The 24498-nt window shown below is 40.4% G+C and overlaps 1 protein-coding gene across 1 annotated transcript; it reads right to left on the bottom strand.

Moving 5' to 3' along the window:
• Nucleotides 1-16693: 16693 nt before the first annotated feature.
• Nucleotides 16694-17560, bottom strand: LOC450907 (small ribosomal subunit protein eS1-like). The gene is made up of 2 exons (XM_009458841.5): nt 17077-17560; nt 16694-17041 (listed from the first exon to the last, which is right to left on the bottom strand). The coding sequence occupies exons 1-2, from the start codon at nt 17549-17551 to the stop codon at nt 16731-16733; spliced, it is 786 nt and encodes a 261-aa protein (XP_009457116.2). The 5' UTR covers nt 17552-17560; the 3' UTR covers nt 16694-16730.
• Between the last annotated feature and the right edge of the window lie 6938 nt (nt 17561-24498).

The raw sequence follows: 24498 nt of genomic DNA, 5'->3' as shown, positions 1-24498 counted from the left end.
GAAAACTGTGAATCTTCAAACTTTGTTCTTATTTTTCAAGATTGTTTTGAATATTCTGGGTTCCTGGCATTTTCATATAAATTTTAAGATCAACTTGTCAATTTCTGGGGGGGAAAAAACAGCTGGTACTTTAATTGGAATTGTGTAGAATCTGTAGAACAATTTGAAGAGTATTGTCACCTAAATAATACTATCTTTCAATCCATGAATATAGAATGTCCTTCCATTGATTTAGGTTTTATTTAGTTTATTTCAACAACATTCTGTAGTTTTTAGTGTAGAAGTCTTGTGCTTTATTGTGAAAATTATTCCTGAGTCTTATATTATTTTTGATGTTACTACAAATGAAATTTTTAAATTTCATTTTTTGATTATTCATTCCTAGCATATAGACCTACAATTGAGGCCAGGTGCAGTGGCTTATGCCTGTAAGGTCAGCATGTTGGGAGGTGAGGCCGAAAGATTGCTTGAGCTCAGGAGTCTGAGACCAGCCTGGGCAACATAGAGAGATCTCATCTCTACTGGAAAAAAAAAATGTTTTCAATTAGCCAGGGACGGTGTCACACACCTGTAATCCCAGCTACTTGGGAGGCTGAGCCAGGAGGATAAGTTGAGCCTGGGAGATAGAGGCTGCAGTGAGCTATGATCATGCCACTACCCTTCAGCCTGGGTGACAGAGTGAGACCTCACTTAAAAAAAAAAAAAAGAAATACGGTTGACTTTTACACATTAATCTTGCAAAACATTAATCCTGCAATAATTCTGAACTTATTAGTTCTAACAGTTTTGTGTATATGGATTACTTAAGATTTTCTATATACAAGATTATGGCATCTGCAATTATAGTTTTACTTATTTTTTTCCACACTGGATGCCATTTAGTTTATTTTCTTGCCTAATCCATTGGCATGATCCTGCAGCACAATGTTCAATAGATAAGAGCAAACTTCCTTGTCTTGTTACTGATCTTAGCAGTATATCATTATTCAGTGTGATGTCAGTTACGGATTTTTTTGTCAATGCCCTTTATCATGCTAAGAAAGTTCCTTTCTATTGCTACTTTGTTCTCTATATGTCATAAAATAGTGAAATGATTTTGTGAGATTTTGTGAAATGATTTTTCTATGTCTATTAATATCACTATGGTTTTAAAATTCTATTCACATGGTTTAGTACATGGACTGATTTTTTAAAAATGTTAAACTAACCTTGCATTCCTAGGATAAATCCCACTTGGTCATGGCATATAATCCTTTTTAAATATTCCTGGATTTGGTTTAACAGTATTATATGGAAGACTTTTGCATCTATACTCATAAAAGATATTAATTTGTAGCCTTGTTTTCCTATGATGTCTCTTATTGGTTTGGATATAAGGGTTATGCTGGCCTCATAGAATGGGTTGGGAAGTTTAATATCCTCTTTTATTTTTTGGAACAGTTCATAAAGGATTTGTATTTATTATTTAAACGTTTGGTTGGATTAAACACTGAAGCCATCTTCAGTATGCCTTCTATTAAAATAAAAATAGTTTTCATATTTTAAATTACACAATGTAGAAATTCTAAGCTAATTTTAAAAGATTAATAAATGCTCAGATGTGTTTACAAAACTTTATTAAGTCACTGTGTACCTCTCACCTCTCAATATCTGCATTCGTAGATATAAATTAATAGCTATGATTTTAAGTTGGTAATTTATATTTAACATTCATTGGCTGGAGTTATCATGTGAATATTCCACTCAGCTAAGAGAAAGAAAGGAGGAAAGAATGGAGGAAAATGGAGAAGAAAAATGAGGAGGGTGGGGAAGGCGGGTAGGGGGGAAGGAAAAAAACAAAGAATCAATTTGTTAGAGATCACACTGTTGTTAAGTACCTGTCTGTAAATCAGACCCCAGCAAACCCTTGCTTCTTTCACTCTGGTCCTGTGCTGACACAGCGTCATCTCCTGTGCAAATCTATAGCTATTATAGACTACCAGCCACTTCTCTTCACACTTGAGAATAAAGCCCATTTTTTTTTTTTTTTTTTTTTTTTTTTGATACGGAGTCTCACTCTGTCGCCCAGGCTGGAGTGCAGTGGTGCAATCTTGGCTCACTGCAAGCTCTGCCTCCAGGGTTCACGCCATTCTCTTGCCTCAGCCTCCCAAGTAGCTGGGACTACAGGCACCCACCACCATGCCTGGCTAATTTTTTGTATTTTTAGTAGAGACGGGGTTTCACCATGGTAGCCAGGATGTTCTTGATCTCCTGACCTCGTGATCCACCTGCCTTGGCCTCCCAAAGTGCTGGGATTACAGGCATGAGCCACCATGGCCGGCCAAGAATAAAGCCCATTTTCTATAAGAAGATCTTATATGTGATGCTGCCTTTTTCGTCAAACAAATGGTGTGGCTATCCTCTCACCAAATTATCAGTGTGATAAAGTGAAAAGCGCCTTGGGGTCAGAAGATCTAAGCTCTGAACAAGATTCTTGCTCCAAAGTTAGGAAACCATTGCATACCACCTTTCCTTTCCGGGTCTCAGTTTTCTCATCATTAACATGAGAGGTTCAGCCAGACTGGCTCTAAAGTGACTTTCATGATGCTACATTTGGGGACAGTTCCTCTGTGTCACTGCAGAAATAGTCCTCAGAGGCAATTTGTTCCATGGTTATAAGAAGGGCCCTTGGAGTCAAAGACACCTGAATTCCAATTCTGGCCCCACATTTTATTGGCTGTGTCACCTTGGAAAGTCTATTATGCTCTATGAGCTTCAGTTTTCTCATATGTAAAATAGGGAGCATTTAAAAATACCTCCTTTATAGGGTTCTTTTATAGATTTAATGAGGTAATTTGTTGTGCTAGTAAAAAGTAGGCACTCGAAAAATGTTAGCAACATTGTTAGGTGCTAGGCCCTTTGCTGAAGCTACGTAAATAAACAAGACAGGGCCTGCTTTTGAAGAGCTCCCACTCCAACAAAAAAGGCAGAAATCGACACAGAAAAGTTTCAAAACAACATAATGTGTTCCACAACAGAGGTTTGTATAATAGGTGAAAGATGCTGTGGGAACACAGAGGTTAGAGTTTGAGGGAAGGAGGGAAGATTTCACAGAGACGATAACATCCCAGGTGTGCTATGGATAAGTAGGAAAAAGCCCATGGGAAGAAAAAGTGGAAAGACATTCTAGCTGGAGAGGGCATCCTATGCACAGTCACAGAGGCCTGGGGTAGCAGGAGTGTTTTAAAGAAGAAACAATGCAGTGCGGCTCCAGTTTTAGATATGAAGAGAAAGATAGTGAGAAATGAAAATGGAGGGAGCAGTATGAGCCAATATGAGGAGGGCCTCATTAAAAGGTAGAATTTAATTCTGTTTGCAATGAACAGCCCACAGAGGAGGGCCATGGTGAGTGTTGTGTTTGGGGAAGATAGTTTGGAACTCTGGCAGCCTGTGGGTGGTCTATGGGGAGAAGGTTAATAGAAGGAATGAAAAGAACAGAAGGGAAGTGCTTCCATATGAGGGTGGGTTCTCTGCCATGGCAGTGGAGAAATTGTGGGTAATAGCATTAAAGGTCCCAGGCCTCCTTCTTCCAGAATCCTGTCACCAGTGCTCCAAATGGGATGCTTCTGTTCTACATGGCAGTCCTGGGGAGAAAGGCAATAGGAAATAGTCATTGAGCACCATCTATATTCCAGGCACTCACTCACAGAAGCACCATCTGCTGGCTAAGCATAGAAATTCACTACCAGGACACACCACAGTAACAATAGCTACACACCACAGTAACAATAGCTACAGGCAGGATCATTGATGAATGCTAAAAATTAGTAAGAAAAACTTTCGGAAGAAATAAGATTTGAATAGCCTCCAAGTATCTCCACCAAGATATTTGTTAGTTACCCTGATGGTTTTAATATATGTCCAGAAATTATTCAGTACTCTTCTCCTCAGGACTTTGGAACTTAATTCTCTTTCTTTTGAGTGTGGGCTGGACTTAGTGACTTACTTCTAAAGGCTAGAATATGGAAAAGGAAAAATAGAGGAAACTGGGAGACATCCCCTTAATCAAATGATCTAGGTTAACATCACACATAGTAAGTCATGTTGATATCATGTACCCTATGATATGATAAGATGGGAAGGACACTTCACCTCTTATGTATTCATAACTGCAGCTTCATCACGAGAGAAGATCAGATGAATTCAAATTCGAGGCCATTCTACAAACTAATTGACCAGTACACTCTAAAAAGTGTCAAGATCATGCAAGTCAAGGAAAGTCTGAAAACAGTCACAGGTTGGAGGAGATTAAGGAGACCTGATTAGACCAGTACACTCTAAAAGTGCCAAGATCAGACGGGTGTGGTAGCTCACGCCTGTAATCCCAGCACTTTGGGAGGCCGAGGTGGATAGATCACCTGAAGTCAAGAGTTCGAGACCAGCCTGGCCAACATGGTGAAACCCCGTCTCTACTAAAAATACAAAAATTAGCTGGGCTTGGGGGCACGTGCCTGTAGTACCGGCTACTCGGGAGGATGAGGCAGGGCAATCGCTTGAATCCAGGAGGCAGAGGCTGCAGTGAGCCAAGATCACGCCATTGCACTCCAGCCTGGGCAACAAAGTGAGACTCCGTCTCAAAAATAAATAAATAAATAAATGTTTAAAAGTGCCAAGATCATGCAACTCAAGGAAAGTCTGAAAATAATCATAGGTTGGAGGAGACTAAGGAGACTTGACAACTGAAGGCAAAGCAGTATCTTTGACTGGATTCTGAAACAGAAAACCAAACAAGAAAAAAACAAAATACAAAAAACACTAGTGGATAAACTGCGGAAATCCAAATAAAGTCTGTAATGGGTGACTAACTGTCCTGGTTTGCTGGGACTGAGGGGATCCTGGGGCATGGAACTTTCAGTTTGGGGGCCTTTGTTTTGTTTTTGTTTTTTCTTGAAACAGAATCTCGCTCTGTCACCTGGGCTGAATTGCAGCAGCACAATCTCAGCTCACTGCAACCCCCGCCTCCCAGGTTCAAACAACTCTTATGCCTCAGCCTCCTGAGTAGTTGGGACTGCAGGTGTGCACCACACCTAGCCCTCAGTTTTAAAATCAAAACAGCCCAGTTTGTCTGGAACTGAAGGCTTTCCTAGGATGCGAAGTTTTCAGTGCTAAAAATAACGAAGTCCCAAGAAAACCTGGATGAGTTGGTTACCCTAGTAATACAGTATTACAATTGTACCAAGGTTCGTTTCTTAGCTTTAACTAACATACCATGGTTGTGTAAGACGTCAACATTTGGGGAAGCTGGATGAATGTTTACAAGAACACTGTTATCACCCTTCTAACTCTTCAGTAAATCTAAAATGAGTTCAAAATGAAACAAAACAATTGAACTAATTTTAAAAAGTGGAGCTGGTGTGAGAATAAATATAAGTATCCTAGTACTGTGTCAGGAATTGGTGGGTTCTTGGTCTCACTGACTTCAAGAATCAAGCCACAGACCCTCGCGGTGAGTGTTACGGTTCTTTAAGGCAGCGTGTCCAGAGTTTGTTCCTTCTGATGTTCAGATGCATTTGGAGTTTCTTCCTTCTGGTGGGTTCGCGGTCTCGCTGGCTCAGGAGTGAAGCTTCAGACCTTCACAGTCAGTGTTACAGCTCTTAAGGCAGCACGTTTGGAGTTGTTTGTTCCTCCCAGTGGGTTTGTGGTCTCGCTGGCTTCAGGGGTGAAGCTGCAAACCTTTGTGGCGAGTGTTACAGCTCATAAAGGCAATGTGGACCCAAAGATTCCACAGCAGCAAGATTTATTGCAAAGAGCAAAAGAACAAACTTTCCACACTGTGGAACGGACCCCAGCCACTTGCCACTGCTAACTCGGGCAGCCTGCTTTTATTCTCTTATCTGACTCCACCCACATCCTGCTGATTGGTCCATTTTACAGAGAGCCGATTGGTCTGTTTTACAGAGAGCTGATTGGTCCATTTTGACAGGGTGCTGATTGGTGCATTTACAATCCCTGAGCTAGACAGGAAAGTTCTCCACCTCCCCACTAGATTAGCTAGACACAGAGTGCTGATTGGTGTATTTACAAATCCTGAGCTAGACACAGAGTGCTGATTGGTGCATTTACAAACCTTGAGCTAGAAACAGAGTGCTGATTGCTGTATTCACAATCTGTTAGCTAGACATAAAGATTCTCCAAGTCCCTACCAGATTAGCTAGATACAGAGTGCCAATTGGTGCATTCACAAACTCTGAGCTAGACACAGGGTGCTGATTGGTGCATTTACAAACCTTGAGCTAGACACAGAGTGCTGATTGGTGTATTTACAATCCCTTAGCTAGACATAAAGGTTCTCCAACTCCCTACTAGACTCAGGAGCCCAGCTGGCTTCACCCAGTGGATCTCGCACCAGGCAGTAGGTGGAGCTGCCTGCCAGTCCCACCCCATGCGCCTGCACTCCTCAGCCCTTGGGCGGTTGATGGGACCGGGCGCCGTGGAGCAGGAGGCGGCGCTCGTCGCGGAGGCTCAGGCCGTGCAGGAGCGCAAGGCAGTGGGGGAGACTCAGGCATGGCAGGCTGCGGGTCCCTAGCCCTGCCCCGCGGGGAGGCAGCTAAGGCCCGGCTAGAAATCCAGTGCAGCCCCCGTGGGCCACCACTGCTGGGGGACCCCGCGCACCCTCTGGCAGCTGCGGCCTGGGTGCTAAGCCCCTCACTGCCCAGGTGGGTAGGGCCAGCCAGCTGCTTGGAGTGCGGTCTGCCAAGCCCACATCCACCTGGAACTTGCGATGGCCCACAAGCATCAGGCGCAGTCCTGGTTCCTGCCCTTGCCTCTCCCTCCACACCTCCCCACAAGCTGAGGGAGCTGGCTCCGGCCTCGGCCAGCCCAGAAAGGGGCTCCCACAGTGCAGCGGCGGGCTGAAGGGCTCCTCAAGCGCGGCCAGAGTGGGCGCCGAGGGTGAGGAGGCACCAAGAGCGAGCAAGGGCTGCGAGGGCTGCCAGCATGCTGTCACCTCTCAGTATCTTCACTTTTCATGGCAAAGAGTTGTCAGATGCAGGCAAGCCTCAAGAAGGGACCAGAGATGGAAAAGTCTGGAACTAGACTCCCCTCTGTGTCTCTCTAGGCTGCAGGAGCAGATCCCGCTCCTCTCCCAGCCCATTGTCTCCCAGCAGCCCTGCTTCAGTCTTCTGGCCACACAGCTTTCTCTTTCTCCACGCACATAGCTGTCCAGCTCTACATGACATCTGCTCCCAGCCTCGGCAGTCAGCAAGTAGAGTCTCCAAGTCCCACTGTAAATTCTAAGTTGAGCAAAGCTGGGTCTTGTGCCCAGCTCTGACCTCAATCACTGATAGCCAGAGTGTGGGTGACACAGTCTGTACCCTTCCATCTGCAGAGTCTAAGGAGGTGGGTAATAGGGCAGGCAAATGGGTCATCAGAACAGTAATGTTCATAGTGGTAAGATGTGGGAAAAAAATACAAATAATGTTAAAGGACAAATGATGTTTGCATTGAGCATCTTAGTGTTGCCTCAAGTAAGCAAAGCCATTTTGTAAACAAAAATAAATGTAAGGTACATACCCATTAATGGTCAAGTCAAAGACCAACAGCTGCCATTCCCTGCCTGAGTCACATGCAGACTCCCATGCAAGACCCCCTACTAGCCCCCTCCTCTCTAGTCTCAGGGACCCTTTCCCTCTGCTTCCAAGTGGCACGGGATGCATGGCCTCCTATTTCCTCTATTTTCTTTCCAGTCTTAATGTGATATAAATTCCGTATCTTGCCTTACTCAGGTCTGCCCTTTTGAATCTTAAAAGCCTGTTTGAGGAATCAAATAACTGAAATCTGACTATTTCTTGTCATTTTCCTTCCTACTTATCTTACTTAGCCTGAAGATTGTGTGAACGTCTTGATTGACTACAAGTAGAAATCAGGGACATGCATGAGGAACAGGGGAGGGGATGCATTAAGACCAATATTTTGAATTGGACATATCAAACGTGTGCCTGAAAACGTGTTTAATGTGAGGAAAACCTGCAACAGACCTACATGTTTTAAGTGTGTTTAGAGGTGGTTCCATCTCGGAAAGAAAAAATAAATATATTTTGTAATCCCCAGTTACTTCTCTCAAAAGATACAGTATCTTTGCCTCTATTCCTTAACTTTTTTCTTCCCCTTCACAACCAGACAGTCAACTGGTTCAAGCCCAGTGAGTGTCTGATTCTGGAACAAGATTTATTAGTTTCAGCAAGCCTAACAATTTCCATCTTTAACTCTATTGCTTTAAATTTACGAAACTTACACTTCATATCTGCACTTTCATTTTTTTCCATCTTTCCTTCATTTTTATGAAACAGGGACAAAATGCCACCAAATGTTTAAGCAACTGCATAAAGGTGCCCTGGACAAATAAGGTATGCTGTGGCCAAAACTGGACTGTTGGCCAGTGGGTAGTGCCAGAAATACCTGTTGAAAGGGTCATTCATCAGTTGATAAGCAGATGTGTACATTCGATAATGCATGGTTTCTTCCCCGTCTTATGTACTGTATTAGATAAGCTTAATTTCATAAAAGTTTTATGCACTCATTGTAAAAAGCTAAACAGAGTTGTGTGAAGAACAAGTTAATTCTCCAGCCCTCTCCCAAGCCCATCCATACCCAATGCCATACATGGAGATAACCAATGTTTGTTGCTTGGTGTGTTTCTTTCCACACTTTTCTCTATACAAACATAAATGTATGTAAATATATGTACACAAACATTTTGTGCTTTGTTGTGTTATTTTTAATCTCAATGGATTCATACTATGAACATTATCTTTCTTTTTTAGCCAATGGCATATAATGGACAGCCTTTTAGACCTCTGTATAGAAATCTAATTAATTCTACCTTATGCACAATATTTCACATATAATTTATTTATCCATTCCTCAGGATGAACCTTCAGATTAGTTCTAGTTTTTTGACACCACTATAAATTGCCTCATATATTTACAGAAAAAATAATGACCTATTATTTCTGTCAGAATGATGGCCCAAACTGATTTTACTAAATCAAAGGATTTGTGTGCTATTTATATCACTAGACATCGCACATTAGTTTCCCAAAGGTTATAGAAATTCACACTTCCACCAGCAATGTTTCAAAGTGCTTATTTCTCACTACCATGGGGTGTTGTTACTATAGGGGTGAAGAGAATTTTGCTCTCCCTCTGAAGGTTTGAGTCTGCTGAAATGAACTGAAAATAGATCAACAGGAGAAAAGGCATATAAATGTATTAATACGCATAAGCACAGAAGCCATACGAAATATGAGACTCAAATTAGGGCCAGATGGTTGAGGCTTAAATACCTTCTTCTTAGGGGAGAGGAAGATGGGTGATGTAGGCAATGGTGACAGGGTAGTAAATGATTTTCAAGGGAAAGGAATGGGTCCAAAGAGCAGACAGTAGTTTTTAAATGATTGTTTTAGGAAATTGAATGGGACTGGCAAGTTGTGGGAAAGCGAGGGGTAGAACTGCACTGTGAACAAAGGTCATCTAATTATGCAGATAAACTCTTTTAAGGCAATCTCGGAGATGCCCTCAAAAAAATAGATGGGCCAGGCACAGTGGCTAACGCCTGTAATCCCAGCACTTTGGGAGTCTGAGGCCGGCTGATCACGAGGTCAGGAGATCAAGACCATCCTGACTAACACAGTGAAACCCCGTCTCAACGAAAAATACAAAAAATTAGCTGGGTGTGGTGGCAGGTGCCTGTAGTCCCAGCTACTCAGGAGGCTGAGGCAGGAGAATGGCGTGAACCCGGGAGGCGGAGCTTGTAGTGAGCCGAGATCGCACCACTGCACTCCAGCCTGGGCAGCCCAAAGCAAGACTCCGTCTCAAAAAAAAAAAAAAAAAAAAAAAATAGATGAAAAGTCTGTCTGGGTATGGTGATGACGTGTAGTCTTTCCTCTTCTCTGGTGGTTAATCTTTCCTGGTTATTTAATGAGATTCCTAGGGAGAGGGATTAAGATAATTCCATTTCTTTTGGAGGGAAGTTTCCTCAGTCAGATAAGGAAATTCCAGAGAGAGAGCCTCTCCCTGCACTTTGGGGACAGGCGAGAAACAAAAGATTAGAAAATCCTTGGTTCTGAAGCAGCTTCTAAGATCTTTCAATTTATTTTAATTCAAAGTGCTCAGCATGCCAAAGCACCATACTTTTGGGTATTGTTTTCTGAGCATCAACATTATCAATGGTTTTAACATTTGCCAATTTAATGAGTGAACAATGAAATCTCATTCTTTTCATTTGCATTTACCTGCTTCATTAGTGAGATTAAGCATCTCTTCAAATGTTAATTAGCTAACACTGTGAATTGTCTCTCCTAATCTTTGCTGGGATTTTTTTCTCCTGTTGAGCTGTCTTTTTCTTCCTGTATTAGTTTTCTGTTGCTACCATAATACATTACCATAAACTCAGCAGCTTAAACAACACAAACTTATGTTCTAGAGGTCAGAAGTCTAAAATCGGTCTCAATTGGACTAAAATCAAGGTGGCAGCCAGATCGTGTTTCTTTCTGAACATTCTAGGGGAGATCTGTTTCCTTGCTTTGCCCAGCTTTTCAAAGCTACCCACATTCTTTGACTTGGACCCTCTCATCATCTTCAAAGTCAGCAATGACAAGGCAAGTCCTTCTCAAACTACTGTCTCTTTTGTTCTCTGCAGCCAGAAAAGGCTTTTGCATGTAAGGTCACGTTAGATTGAGCCCACCAGGATAATCCAGGATAAACCCTGCATCTCAGAGCCCATTAATCACATCTGCAAAGCCTTATTCATAGGTCCAGGGGATTAGGGCATGGACATCTTGGGGGCTGTGACTCTAATACACTGATCAATGTATGGAAGCACTTTTTTAAAAGAATATAATCTCATTGGCATAAATGTTGCACACATTCTTTAACCTATTATTTGATCTTTCATATTGTTTATGACTCTACCCTTTTTAGAATGACGTCTGCTCTCTTCAGACTTGCAAATAACTTTACTTTTTACCTTTCTTGTGGCTGAGTACTTCTGAGACAAATAACAGTTTCCTGAATTTCCTAATTTAAAGCATAAGTAGCGTGAAGAGCCAGAATCACAATGTCAGTGATATTCACACCCTCACCAGGTGTCTGATAGAAAATTTAGGGTAACAGTTGGAATTAATCCTGACAATGGGGTCATTTGGATTAATTTGAATACCTTGGACTCTCAAATTCTTCTGAGTCATCCTTTACCAATAGAAGTGTCCCATGTCCCCTCAGTTTTGACCTGCATAGCTCTGCCTTGCTTCAAGACCCTAAGCAAAGCAGGGTCTTTCTGTGTTACCAGAAAGGGGTCTTAATCCAGACCCCAAAAGAGGGTTCTTGGATCTCACACAAGAAAAAATTCAGGGCAAGTCCATACAGTGAAGTGAAAGCAAGTTTATTGAGAAAGTAAAGGAATAAATGGGTGACTATTTCATAGGCAGAGCAGCATGGAGGGCTGCTGGTTAGCTATTTTTATAGTTACTTCTTGATTACATGCTAAACAAGGGACAGATTATTCACGAGTTTTCCAGGAAAGGGGCAGGCAATTCCTGGGACTAAGAGGTCCTCCCCTTGTCAGATCATACAAGGTAACTCCCAGACATTGCCATGGCATTTGTGAACTGTCATGGTGCTGGTGGGAGTGTCTTTTAGTGTGCTAAAGACACGCTAAATTATAATGCTATCAGCATTATAATTAGCATATAATAAGCAGTGAGGACGATCAGAGGTCAATTTCATCACCACCTTGGTTTTGGTGGGTTTTGGTTGGCTTCTTTACTGCATCCTGTTTTATCAGCAGGGGTCTTTTTGACCTGTATCTTGTGCCGACCTCCTATCTCATCCTAACCTAATTCAGGAGGTTATCATGCTTAACTTCCTGGGAATGCAGCCCAGACGACCTCATCCTCATTTTGACCAGCCCTTCTTCAAGATGGAGTCGCTCTGATTTGATTGCCTCTGACAATTATCTTACCTGTAATCAATAGGATTGTAATTATGAAAGTGAGAGACAGAACTAGCTGGATTTCCTAGGCCAACTAAGAATCCCTAAGCCTAGCTGGAAGGTGACCGCATCCACCTTTAAACACGGGGCTTGCAACTTAGCTCGCACCCGACCAATCAGAGAGCTCACTAAAATGCTAATTAGGCAAAAACAAGAGGTAAAGAAATAGCCAATCATCTATTGTCTGAGGGCACAACGGGAGGGACAAGGATCTGGATTTAAACCCAGGCATTTGAGCCAGCAACAGCAACCCCCTTTGGGTCCCCTCCCCCTCCCTTTGTATGGGAGCCCTGTTTTCACCCTATTAAATCTTGCAACTGCACTCTTCTGGTCCATGTTTATTACAGCTCGAGCTGAGCTTTCGCTCACCGTCCACCACTGCTGTTTGCCGCCGTCGCAGACCCGCCGCTGACTTCTATCCCTCCAGATATGGAAGGGTGTCCTCTGTGCTTCCGATCCAGTGAGGCGCCCATTGCCACTCCTGATGGGGCTAAAGGCTTGCCATTGTTCCTGCACAGCTAAGTGCCTGGGTTCATCCTAATTGAACTGAACACTAGTCATTGGGTTCCACGGTTCTCTTCCATGACCCACGGCTTCTAACAGAGCTGTAACACTCACTGCATGACCCAAGATTCCATTCCTTGGAATCCGTGAGGCCAAGAACCCCAGGTCAGAGAACATGAGGCTTGCCACCATCTTGGAAGTGGCCTGCCACCATCTTGGGAGCTCTGTGAGCAAGGACCCCCTGGTAACAAAAGGAGTCTCATTCTCCAGCCCCCACCACTCCTTCTTGCTAGAAAACCCATAATTAGGATCAGATCCCAGCCTAACCTAGGGGTATGGATATAAATATGACATTAAAAAGGAGCTAACACCCTGAATTCCAATCTTCTGCTAATTTATAACAGCAAATACTTAGGGATTATTTATGGAAGGGATACTAAGGGAACTAGACCAGGGAGGAAAGAACATAATTGTGATCCCAAATTAATATATCCATATGGATACTCTAACTAGACATTCCGATGCAATATTAGATAAAGCAATGGCTCTGTTAGACTTCAAGAATGGTAACTTAAACTGTGGATTCAGTGATGACCTGTATTAAATCAAGTGGAAGTGCTAAGATATTTTGGCATAATTTTCTTGGAGAAAATAACTCAAAGATTAGAAACATAGCAATGTTGCAGTGGATTTACATGTGTGATCTACTCATGCATAACCTAAATACGTCTCCCAGAAGACACAGAGAAACTTTATTTAATGAGGCACTAAGAAGTATATTGATGGCCAGGCACTGTGGCTCATGCCTGTAATCCCAGCACTTTGGGAGGCCGAGGTGGGTGGATAACCTGAGGTCAGGAGTTCGAGACCAGCCTGGCCAACATGGTGAAACCCCGTCTCTACTAAAAACTACAAAAATTAGCCAGGTGTGGTGGCGGGTGCCTACAGTCCCAGCTACTTGGGAGGCTGAGGCAAGAGAATCGCTAGAACCTGGGAGGCGGAGGCCGCAGTGAGCTAAGATCGCACCACTGCACTCCAGCCTGGGCAACAAGAGCAAGACGCCATCTCCAAAAAAAAAAAAAAAAAAGAAGAAGTATATTGATTAGGAACACCAGCATCATTATCAAAGCTCAGCAGTGGCTGTCCTCCACTGGCCAGGGGTGACATTAGTTGATACTGCCACAGAAATGGGATCCTTTCTTTCAGTAGAGGTGGTGGTATATTGCAGTGTTCCTGAGACATTAGCATGCATCAGAATCACCTGGAGGCTTGTAAAAAACAGATTGATGGGCCCCACTTGCGAAGTTTCTGATTCAGTAGGTCTGGGTGGTGTCTGAGAATTTGCACTTCTAACAAATTACCAGCTGATGCTGATATTGTTGGCTTAGAGCCCACAACTTGGGAACCAGAGAGCATACTTGAAAGGAATAGAGGAAGTAGAGGCACTCAACCACAGAGATAAGGGAGGTGCGGGTACAATAACTGGCAGCAGATTTAAATGATTTCAAAATGTTTTAACTCATGGAGATATCCGTCAGTGGTCAAATCATCTTACTGTTCCTGTGACTGGAATAGACTGGGAGACTACCAAAGTCCTAATTTTTTTCTGTTCAGTTAATCAATAAACAAAAAAACAAAGATTAGGTCTGGTGACAGCACAAAGATTCCTGGCCTCTCATCCAATTATCAGTGTTTTGCTACCTCACCAACGTGGAGCTGCTTGACTGAAAGGGAATCCAGCTCCCGTGTGGAAGAGTCCTAGGACACTGCCACAAGTGTGCACAGTAATTCTTCCTTCATACCCGCCATGGGACCTTCAGGCACAGGGCTGATGGTGCATGGAGAAGGGACTGCCCGGGCTTGTCAGAGATTACTGGACATTGACTCTAAATTGACAGTAATCCCCAAGGACTCAAAACACCACTGCAGTTCAACTGTCGAACTGGGGGTTTTGGAAGACAGGTGATACAGAGAACTTCTGCCTTAGTCCATTTTCACAGTTGGCCAGTGTCCATAAACCCACTCTGTAGATATTTACCCAGTTACTAAATACAAAATATATGCTTTCAGTTCTCACCATGGGGAGCTCTGCTGGTTTAAAGCCCATAATTACTAAGGAAGAAATGTTTCTACCAGAGGACACTGGAAGTTGAATCTTCCACTTGGCAATTTTGAGCTCCACATGCCACCGAATTAGCAAGTAACAAAGGAGACTATACAGGCTGGGTTCCCTGCTCCTAATTATCAAAGAGAAATGGGGCTGCTGATACCCAATATGGACAAGGGGGAGAATGTCTGAAACAATGGAATATATATTTATTTATATATTTTTATATATAATATACTATTTATATATACACACATATAAATAAAATAATTGCCAACTAAAAATTTTGTAGCCATCATAAAAGTCTTTTATGTCCTTCAAAATAAAGACAAACTAGATACTTTTTTCAGATAATCAAAAACCTAACAGACCCATGTTGAAACACTAAACACTAAAGGAAAATTTTCAGGCAGAAGAAAAACAATTCTAGATGGAATCATAGATTTCCAGAAAGAAAGTAAAAGCATTAGAAAGAATATTATAAATACACATGCGCACACACACACACACACACACACACAGAGATCTAAATGAACATTGACTGTATGAAACAGCAATAATTATGACGTCATGCGGGGTTTAAAAACAGACGTGCAATTTTTAAGATACATGAGAATAAATAGTACAAAAGGCAAGAGATACACGAAGTACTTGAAAGCCCTTGAATTACCAGAGTGTGGAAGATCATTTTTGCTAGGCTTTAATAAGTCAAGAATGCCTACTGGAATCCAAGGTAACCATTTTTTTAAAACTGCAAAAAAAGATAAACCTATCAAACTAATAGAGAAGAATGGAATAAATAAAAACTATTTGATGAATCTATAAGAAAGCAAGAAAGGAAAGAGAAAGAAATATAGAGCAGGTGGGGCTAATAGAAAAAAAGTAAGTAAGATGATAGATTTAAACTCAAATATATTAGTAATTATATTTAAAACAAATTAAATATTCCAATTAAGAGGTAAAGGTTATTATTTGGATTAAAACTCAACTATTATATACTTTTTACAAGAGATACACCCAAAATATATGGATATTAAAAAGATGAAAGTAAAATTTAAAAAAGTACCATACAAACCCTGATTTAAAGAAAGCTGGTATGACTGTAGTAATTAATATCAGACAAAATTCTCGCCTGTAATCCCAGCACTTTGGGAGGCCAAGATGGGTGGATGCCGAGGTCAGGAGATTAAGAGCATCTTGGCTAACACAGTGAAACACCGTCTCTACTAAAAATACAAAAAAATTAGCCGGGCGTGGTGGCGGGCGCCTGTAGTCCCAGCTACCCGGGAGGCTAAGGCAGGAGAATGGCGTGAACCCGGGAGGCGGAGCTTCCAGTGAGCCGAGATGGCGCCGCTGCACTCCAGCCTGGGCGACAGAGCGAGACTCTGTCTCAAAAAAAAAAAAAAAAAAATCAGACAAAATGAACCTTAGTCACGCCTGTAATCCCAGCACTTTGGGAGGCTGAGGCAGGCAGATCACGAGGTCAGGAGATCGAGACCATCCTGGCTAACACGGTGAAACCCCGTCTCTACTAAAAAATACAAAAAATTAGCCGGGCGTGGTGGCGGGCACCTGTAGTCCCAGCTACTGGGGAGGCTGAGGCAGGAGAATGGTGTGAAACCAGGAGGTGGAGCTTGTAGTGCGCCGAGATTGCACCACTGCACTCCAGCCTGGGCTACAGAGCCAGACTCTGTCTCAAAAAAAAAAAAAAAGAACTTTAGGACCAACATGCTATAAGTGATAATGTGGGGTATTTCATAATTATCAAAAAGTCAACAATCAGTACAATTGAAAAAATATTAATTTGTATGTGCCTAATGGTATAGCATTAAAATAAATAATTTAGTAATTAACAAACCTAAGAGAAAAAAAGTCCATAACTGTAGTGTGAAATTTTTAATATACTTCTCTCCATAACTGAAAGAGTAAATAAACAAAAATTTAAAAATGAGAATACTTAAACAACATGTTTAGTATACATTACCTGACATATATAAGATACAATAACCTAAACCGCAAAACATACCATTACTTTCTCTTTTTTTTTCCACAAATAGCACTTTTTATTTGACACTATTTGAAGTCTGAATTTTAAACAGATTCTTGGACTGGTAGTTCATATCCATCAGCTCGTTCAACTTTAACACCTGTCTCGTCCCCAGTGGCTTTTCCAGAACTACAGCCTTCACCATGAAGCTCCATGAGCTTTCCCAATTCAAACTTGGGCTTCTTCAGCATTTTTACTTTTCTAACGAAGACATCATGGAGAGGATAAATAGATTGGCAAGCTTTTTCTATGTCTTTTCCAATGCTGTCTGGAATCAATTTATTGACCACTTCTTTCAAGTCATTTTTCTGCACCTCTCGGGTCATGATTTCCATCATCTTCTTCCGGATTTGGCTGGTACTGAGCATAAGAGGTCTTCCGGATTTCTCAGGACCTGCTGGTGCTGAGCATAAGAGGTCTTCCGTATCTGATTGTTGCGTTTTTTAGTAAAACCAACACAGAACAGACGAAGCAAGTAACCATCGGTAGTCTTGACATCAACGTGAGCTTCAATCATTGTCTGCCATTTTTTGACCATGGAACACATTTTGTCACTGGTAAGATCCACGCCATGGAAGTTAGTCAGGCAGTTTTTACCCTGAACATCTTCAGTAATCAGCTTGAATTTTCTAAATGCAACTTCATCATTCTGCAAATCAGCAAGACTCACTTCAAACACACGACCATCAGATGCAATTTTGGTTCCTTGGGTCCTGGTGACGAGTGTCTTTCCAATATTTCTTATATTGAACATAGCAGGTGCATTCACATCGTACCAATCTTTCTTAGAAAATGGATCAACCACTTTCTTCTTGGCTCCCTTTTTGCCACCTTTCGTAAGGCGCTTGTTCTTGTCAACCACCATGGTGCTGGTCAGAGAGCCAAAAGGCATACCATTACTTTCAAATGCACATAGAAAATTTACCAAAATCAGGCCGGGCACAGTGGCTCATGCCTATAATCCCAGCACTTTGGGAGGCCAAGGCAGGTGGATCATCTGAGGTCAGGAGTTCAAGACCAGCCTGACCAACATGGTGAAACCCTGTCTCTACTAAAAATACAAAAATTAGCCAGGTGTGGTGGCACATGCCTGTAATACCAGCTACTTGGGAGGCTGAGGCAGGAGAATCGCTTGAACCTGGGAGGCGGAGGTTGCAGTGAGCCGAGATCACGCCACTGCACTCCAGCCTGGGTAACAAGAGTGAAACTATGTCTCAAAAAAAAAAGAAAAGAAAATTTACCAAAGTCAGTCATATACTAACTCATAAAGCAAGCACCAACAATTTTTAAGAAATTAATATCATCCAAAGTATATTCCTTAACTGTAATGGAAATAAGCTAGAAATCACTTCTTAAAAAAAGGTAACTAGAAAATTTCCAAATGTTTAGAAGTTAAGCAGTATACTTCTATAGAGTACATAAGTGAAAGAAAAAGTTACAAAGGAAATTAGAAAACATCTGGAACTGAATGGCAATGAAAATATGACATATCATAATTTATGGGATTCAGTTAAAGTTATGAATAGAAGAAACTGTTTACCATTAAGTGAACATGTGAGAAAAGATGAAATGCCAAAAGTCAAGGCTCTAAACATCCATCTCAAGAAGTTAGAAAAAGAACTGAAAATTAAACTCAAAGTGAAAGAAAATAATAAAGAACAGAAATTAATGAAGTGGAAAACAAATGCAGAACAGAGAAAAATCAAGAAAGCCAGAGTTCAAAATCAAGGCTTGCCCTTTGAACACTTGAATGAGATTTGTAAATTTATAAATCACTGGAAAAAATTAATCATTAAAAAAAAGAAGGCACAAGAAACCACTATCAGGAATGGAAAGGGGAATTAAAAAGAAAATTAAGTGAAAATAATGTGTAATCTGTTGTCAGTACATTTACTGATTTACATATTTAGATAGAAAGAATGAATTCATAAGAAAAAAGAGATAGAAATTTGAATTGTACTATACATTTTAAAGAAATGAAACACATATCTGAAAGCCTTTTATCAAAAGATTTAGGCTTAGATAACTGCATTGGTGAATTCTTCCAAACATTTAAAGAAAGATAATGCCAGTCACACCCAAACTTTTCCAGAGAACAGCAACTGGGAAACACTTCCCTACTTGTTCTATGTAGAAGTATAACCTTAGATTCCAAACTCTGACAAGGTTATTATAAGAAAAGAAAATCATGAGCCAATCTCTCTTAAAACAGAATTGAAAGCATTACAAATCTAGCAATTTATAAAAATAACAATACATCACAACCCTAGATGCGCATATTCCAAGAAAGGGAACTTAACATTTAAAACTCAATTAATTTAATGTACCACATAAACAGAATAAGGGAGAAAAATCACATGATCATTTTAATAAACAAAGATAAATCATTTGATAAATTGTATATGTATTCACAATAAAATCTTTTAGCAAAATAGAATTAGAAGGGGACCTTCTTCATCTATTAATTTATAGATACCAGAAACCTACAACCAACATCACACCTAACAGTAAAATCCTAAAAGCTTTTCCCCTAAGATTAAAAAATAAGACAAAAATGACTGGGAGTGAGGGTGCATGTCTATAATCCCAACTACTTGGGAAGCTGAGGCAGGAAAATTGCTTGAACCCATGAGGCGGAGGTTGCAGTGAGCCAAGATTGCACCACTGCACTCCAGCCTGGGTAACAGAGCGAGAATCCATCTCAAAAAAAAGAAAAAAAAAAGAAATAAGACAAAAACACTTGCTATCACCACTTCTATTCAACATTATACTAGAGATTCTAACTAGTGCAATTAAGCAAGAACAATAAATGAAAGATTTAAGAATTGGAAAGAAAGACATAAAACAATCATAACAGATTACTATATAGACTACATAATACACAATAGAAAATACACAAAAACTTGTAGACAAACTATTAGAATTAATAAGCAAACTTAGCAGAATCACTAGACAAAAGGTCAGTATACAAAAAGCAGTGGTAGCTTTAGATTCTAACAAACAAATAGAGAAAAAAATTTTAATATTCCAATTATAATATTGTAAATTTAAAAACCGGAGAATAAATCTAACAAAGAAGGTACAAGAATGCTACACAGAAAACTATACAACATTTTGAAAAATTGAAAATGACCTAAATAAATGGAGAGATATACCATATTCATGAAGTGGAAGAGAATATTATACAGATGTTAATTTCTCCTCAAATTAATCTATAGGTTCAATGCAATTCCTATCAAAATATCAGCAGGGTTTTCCAATTTGGCTTAGAAATTTATGAGCTGATTTTAAAATGTATATGGAAATGCAAAAGGCCAAAAAAAGTGAAAACCCTCTTAAAGATTTTATACAAATCTTGGAAAGACTTAGGAAGAAGAACCAGGAAGATCTTAGAAAGAAAAACTATGTGGCTAATATGAGCTCCTCAATATCAAGACTTAAAAGCCAAAATAATTAAAGCAGTAATTAAGTCAATGAAATGGAAAATGGAATCCAGAAATAAAACCCACACAATACAACTACTTGGTTTATAACAAAGGTAATGTTGCATATCGGAGGAGAATATGATGGTCTTTTAATAAACATGGTGCTGGGTCAACTAAATAAACATTTGGAAAAATTATTGGATCTTAACTTCTACTTTATACCATTCACAAAGAAATCAAACATGCAGATTGTAGATTTAAAAGGAAACGGGATGGACACGGTGGCTCACGACTGTAATCCCAACACTTTGGCGGGCCAAAACAGGAGAATCACTTGAGCCCAGAAGTTTGAGACAAGCTGCAGCAACATAAGGAGACACCATCTCTACAAAATCAAATTTTTTTTTTTTTCCAAAATGGAGTCTTGCTCTGTCACTCAGGCTGGAGTGCAATGGCATGATCTCGGCTCACTGCAACCTCCACCTCCTCAGGCAATTCTCCTGCCTCAGCCTCCTGTGTAGCTGGGATTACAGGCACACACCACCATGCCCAGCTAATTTTTGTATTTTTAGTATAGACAGGTTTCACCATGTTGGCCCGGCTGGCCTGAAACTCTGACCTCATGATCCACCTGCCTTGGCCTCCCAAAGTGCTGGGATTACAGGCGTGAGCCACTGTGCCCAGCCAAAAAAAAATTTTTTAATTAGCAGGGCATGGTGGTATATGTCTATATTTCCAGCTACTTGGGAGACTGAGGCAGGAAGATCACCTGACCTTGGCAAGTAGAGGCTGCAGTGTACTGTGATCACGCCACTGCATTCTAGCTTGGGTGACGGAGCAAGACCCTGTCTCAAAAAAAAATAAACAAATAAAAAATAAAAAAATTAAAAGAAACAAAACAATAAGATCCTAGAAGATAATGTTAAGATTTTTTTTATTTTATTTTAGGATAAAAAGAGATTAACTAAACAGGAACCCAAAGGCACTAGCAATAAAGGAAGTAATTGCTAAATTAGACCTGATTAAAACTGGGAACTGCTGTACTCCAAAAAATACTGTTAAGAGAATCAAAATCAAGTCACAGAATAAGAGAACTTTTGCTACATATGTATACATACACACACACACACACACATGTGTATGTAGCAAAAGTTACAATATAATATTATATATGTATAATTTTAAAAGGGCTTAAATCCAGAATATATAAAGATCTACTACAAGTCAATAAGAATAACGCAGATAATGCAATAGAAAAATGCAATAGCACCATGATACATAAAGTGGGAAACTTGAACAAGTACTTCACAAAAAAAGTATAGAAAAAATGGCCAGTAAACATATTAAAATGTGCTCAATTTTATTAGTCATTAAGAAATTATATATTAAAGCCACGATGAAATACCATTTTACACCCATGAGAATGTCTAAATTTAAAAAGGTTGGCAATACTAAGCATTGTTTAGTACAGCAATTGGAACTCTCATATATGTTAAATAAAATATGGTTCAACAGATCCACACTCATATGGTTTGGGTCTGTGTCCTCACCTAAATCTCATGTTGAATTGTAATCCTCAGTGTTGAAGGAGGGCCTGGTGGGAGATGATTGAATCATGGGGGTCGGACTTCCCCCTTACTGTTCTTATGATAGTGAGTGAGTTCTCACTGGTTGTTTGAAAGTGTGTAGCACCTCCCCCTTCACTCTCTCTCTTCCTCCTTCTCCTTCCCTGTAGAGGTGCCTGCTTCCCTTTCACTTCCTCCATGATTGTAAGTTTCCTAAGGCCTCTCAGTCATGCTTCCTATACAGCCGGTGGAAATGTGAGTCAATTAAGCCTATTTTCTTCATTAATTACCCAGTCTCAGGTTATTTCTTTATAGCAACGCAAGAATGGACTGACACACACACAATGGAATACCACTCGACTTTTTAAAAAGAATGAAGCATTTATATGTGCTTGCACAGAAAAAATTCCAATTCATGTTTTTAAATGAATAGAGTAAAAGGATAAATAGTATATTTCTTATATGTATTAAAAAGGAAAGGATACAAATGTATAAATATTTACATATATTAATACACTATAATTATATAAACCTTTTAGGAAATATACACAAAAACTGTCAGTAGTGGCTACCTTTAAGGGATAGTGCTGAAAATAGAAGAAGGCTTTTACCTTTTGTAGTGTTAAATTTACCGTGTGTATTTATTTATAGTGATTTATATATGTAAATCACACTCATATGCACAATATACATATACAAAAACACATGTACACATTCATGCAGACGGTTCTTGCTTTAATGTCTAAACTTTGTAAAAAGGTTTCCATATACTTTTTAAATTTTGGCAGACACTTATAAAAAATAATGACTTGGGTTTTGGAATATTGACCTAATGTCCTACTTCCGGCAATGATTAGATAATAGTCCAATCCACCTCTAAGGACAGGCTTAATTCAGAGCAATAATACATTTCCTCCCATTTGGGAGCTTAGCCCTGCTTTAAGCAGGTGATCAAACTAACTGCAGAGTGGAGAGTCAAAGCAGGAGTCTAGTTCTGTGGGAATAAGGGTTCAGTTTATAAACTCTGGGCATCTATGGTTTGTTCAAGCAATTCACACACTATTCATCTTATAATTAATAGAGGTAAACCGGAGACTACAGATCATTGCCCACCACCTAGTACTTCTCTCGTTTTGCTTTTAGTCTTTTTCCTGATTCATCCCAGTCTTTCCTGGTTCCTGATTCTCAGTTCACTTTCTTATCTTTCTCTCTGCTTTCTCCTGACTTTTGCAACTTTAATAAAGTCTTGCTTTTTAGCTTGTCCTTCTTTAAGTACTTTGGTTCATTCTACTTTTAGCTGCATTTTGTAGGTAACCATCTCTACTCATTAGGATCCATTTACATTTTATAGTATTTACATTTGGCCATCACCAAGCCAAGCTGTACAGGCAAGAGAGTTTTGGTACTAATTATATCCAGGCCAAAATTTGCTTTATCTTAGACCACAGCAATCCCTAGTCTGCTCACAGGACAGCCCTGAGTAAAGGAATACAGGAACCTAGCATTTGCAGCCAGTTGAACAGACACAAGGAATAGTGACTATTGATTAATTCTACCAACCATACTTTCATCCATTATATTACTTGGGAAAAAAAAGAAAGAGAATTATCTTTTTTTTATTATTATTATACTTTAAGTTTTAGGGTACATGTGCACAACGTGCAGGTTTGTTACATATGTATACATGTGCCATGTTGGTGTGCTGCACCCATTAACTCGTCGTTTAGCATTAATTTATATATGACACAATAGTATTCCTTGAAGAGACTCATTTTAAAAGTACTGTTATGATGAATTCAAGTGAATGTGATTTGGTGACTGGATACAAGGCAATTATACAAAGATCACTATACTAGTTTGTTGTCATTGTGCTGGTTGTTGTTTTTCCTGCAGCAGTCAGAATTCTTTTTTTTTCCGAGACGGAGACTTGCTCTGTCGCCCAGGCTGGAGTGCAGTGGCGTGATCTCGGCTCACTGCAAGCTCTGCCTCCCGGGTTCACACCATTCTCCTGCCTCAGCCTCCCAAGTAGCTGGGACTACAGGTGCCTGCCACCGCGCCCAGCTAATTTTTTTGTATTTTTTTAGTAGAGACGGGGTTTCACCAAGTTAGCCAGGATGGTCTCAATCTCCTGACCTCGGGATCCGCCCACCTTGGCCTCCCAAAGTGCTGGGATTACAGGTGTGAGCCACCACGCCCAGCCCAGAATTCTTAATGTAAACAAATAAGTCAAGCTATTTTAAACAGAAATAAAATGTGTTAAAAGACAGGAAAACTCTGGAAGGACCAGAAAATCAGACCTGGTATTTCATCAGAGAAGGGCCCCCAAATTACTCCACAGAACTGAAACAGTGGAGTCACCATTGCCATCCTCCCTGGGCACAGACATTGCAGCTTGCCTCATTGACCCAATGGATGTAAAGCACTGTCTGTCACAATGAGAAAATCTGCCTCTGCAGGCTTCACGTATCTGCCTCAAACCCTACCAGAATGCTTCGGTATATCTTTCTATGTTATTAGCTTCTGAATCAAAGTCTGGAAAAGTATAACTAAGTGGCAAAGCCAGAGTCAAATGCCTAATTTTCAGCTACAAGGGAGGCTAGGAAATATCCATGGAGGAGATAGTCTTTACCTCTCACCATGATACATAAAGTGGGAAACTCCTCAAGCACAGGAAATATATCCAATGCTTCTGGATGGCCAAAGAGAATGAGAAATGTCTACTGTAGTTCACTCCTTTAACTGTCCAACACAGCACATGACCTTCTTCTATACTTAATCTTCCCAATCACACAACAGTAACGGTCTCATCTGAAATAATAAAA

The sequence above is a fragment of the Pan troglodytes genome, chromosome 8, assembly GCF_028858775.2.
Source record: "Pan troglodytes isolate AG18354 chromosome 8, NHGRI_mPanTro3-v2.0_pri, whole genome shotgun sequence".
Classification (NCBI taxonomy): domain Eukaryota; kingdom Metazoa; phylum Chordata; class Mammalia; order Primates; family Hominidae; genus Pan; species Pan troglodytes.
Note: the sequence above shows the minus strand (reverse complement) of the source record. Positions and strands in the feature narration are given on the sequence as shown.

Bases quoted from the DNA above. Each gene is read 5' to 3' on its own strand.
- LOC450907 (XM_009458841.5), bottom strand. From the start codon at position 17,551: ATGGTGGTTGACAAGAACAAGCGCCTTACGAAAGGTGGCAAAAAGGGA. The intron at 17,042-17,076 runs TGAGAAATCCGG...TGCTCAGTACCA, and splicing joins TGCTCAGCACCAGCAGGTCC to GCCAAATCCGGAAGAAGATG.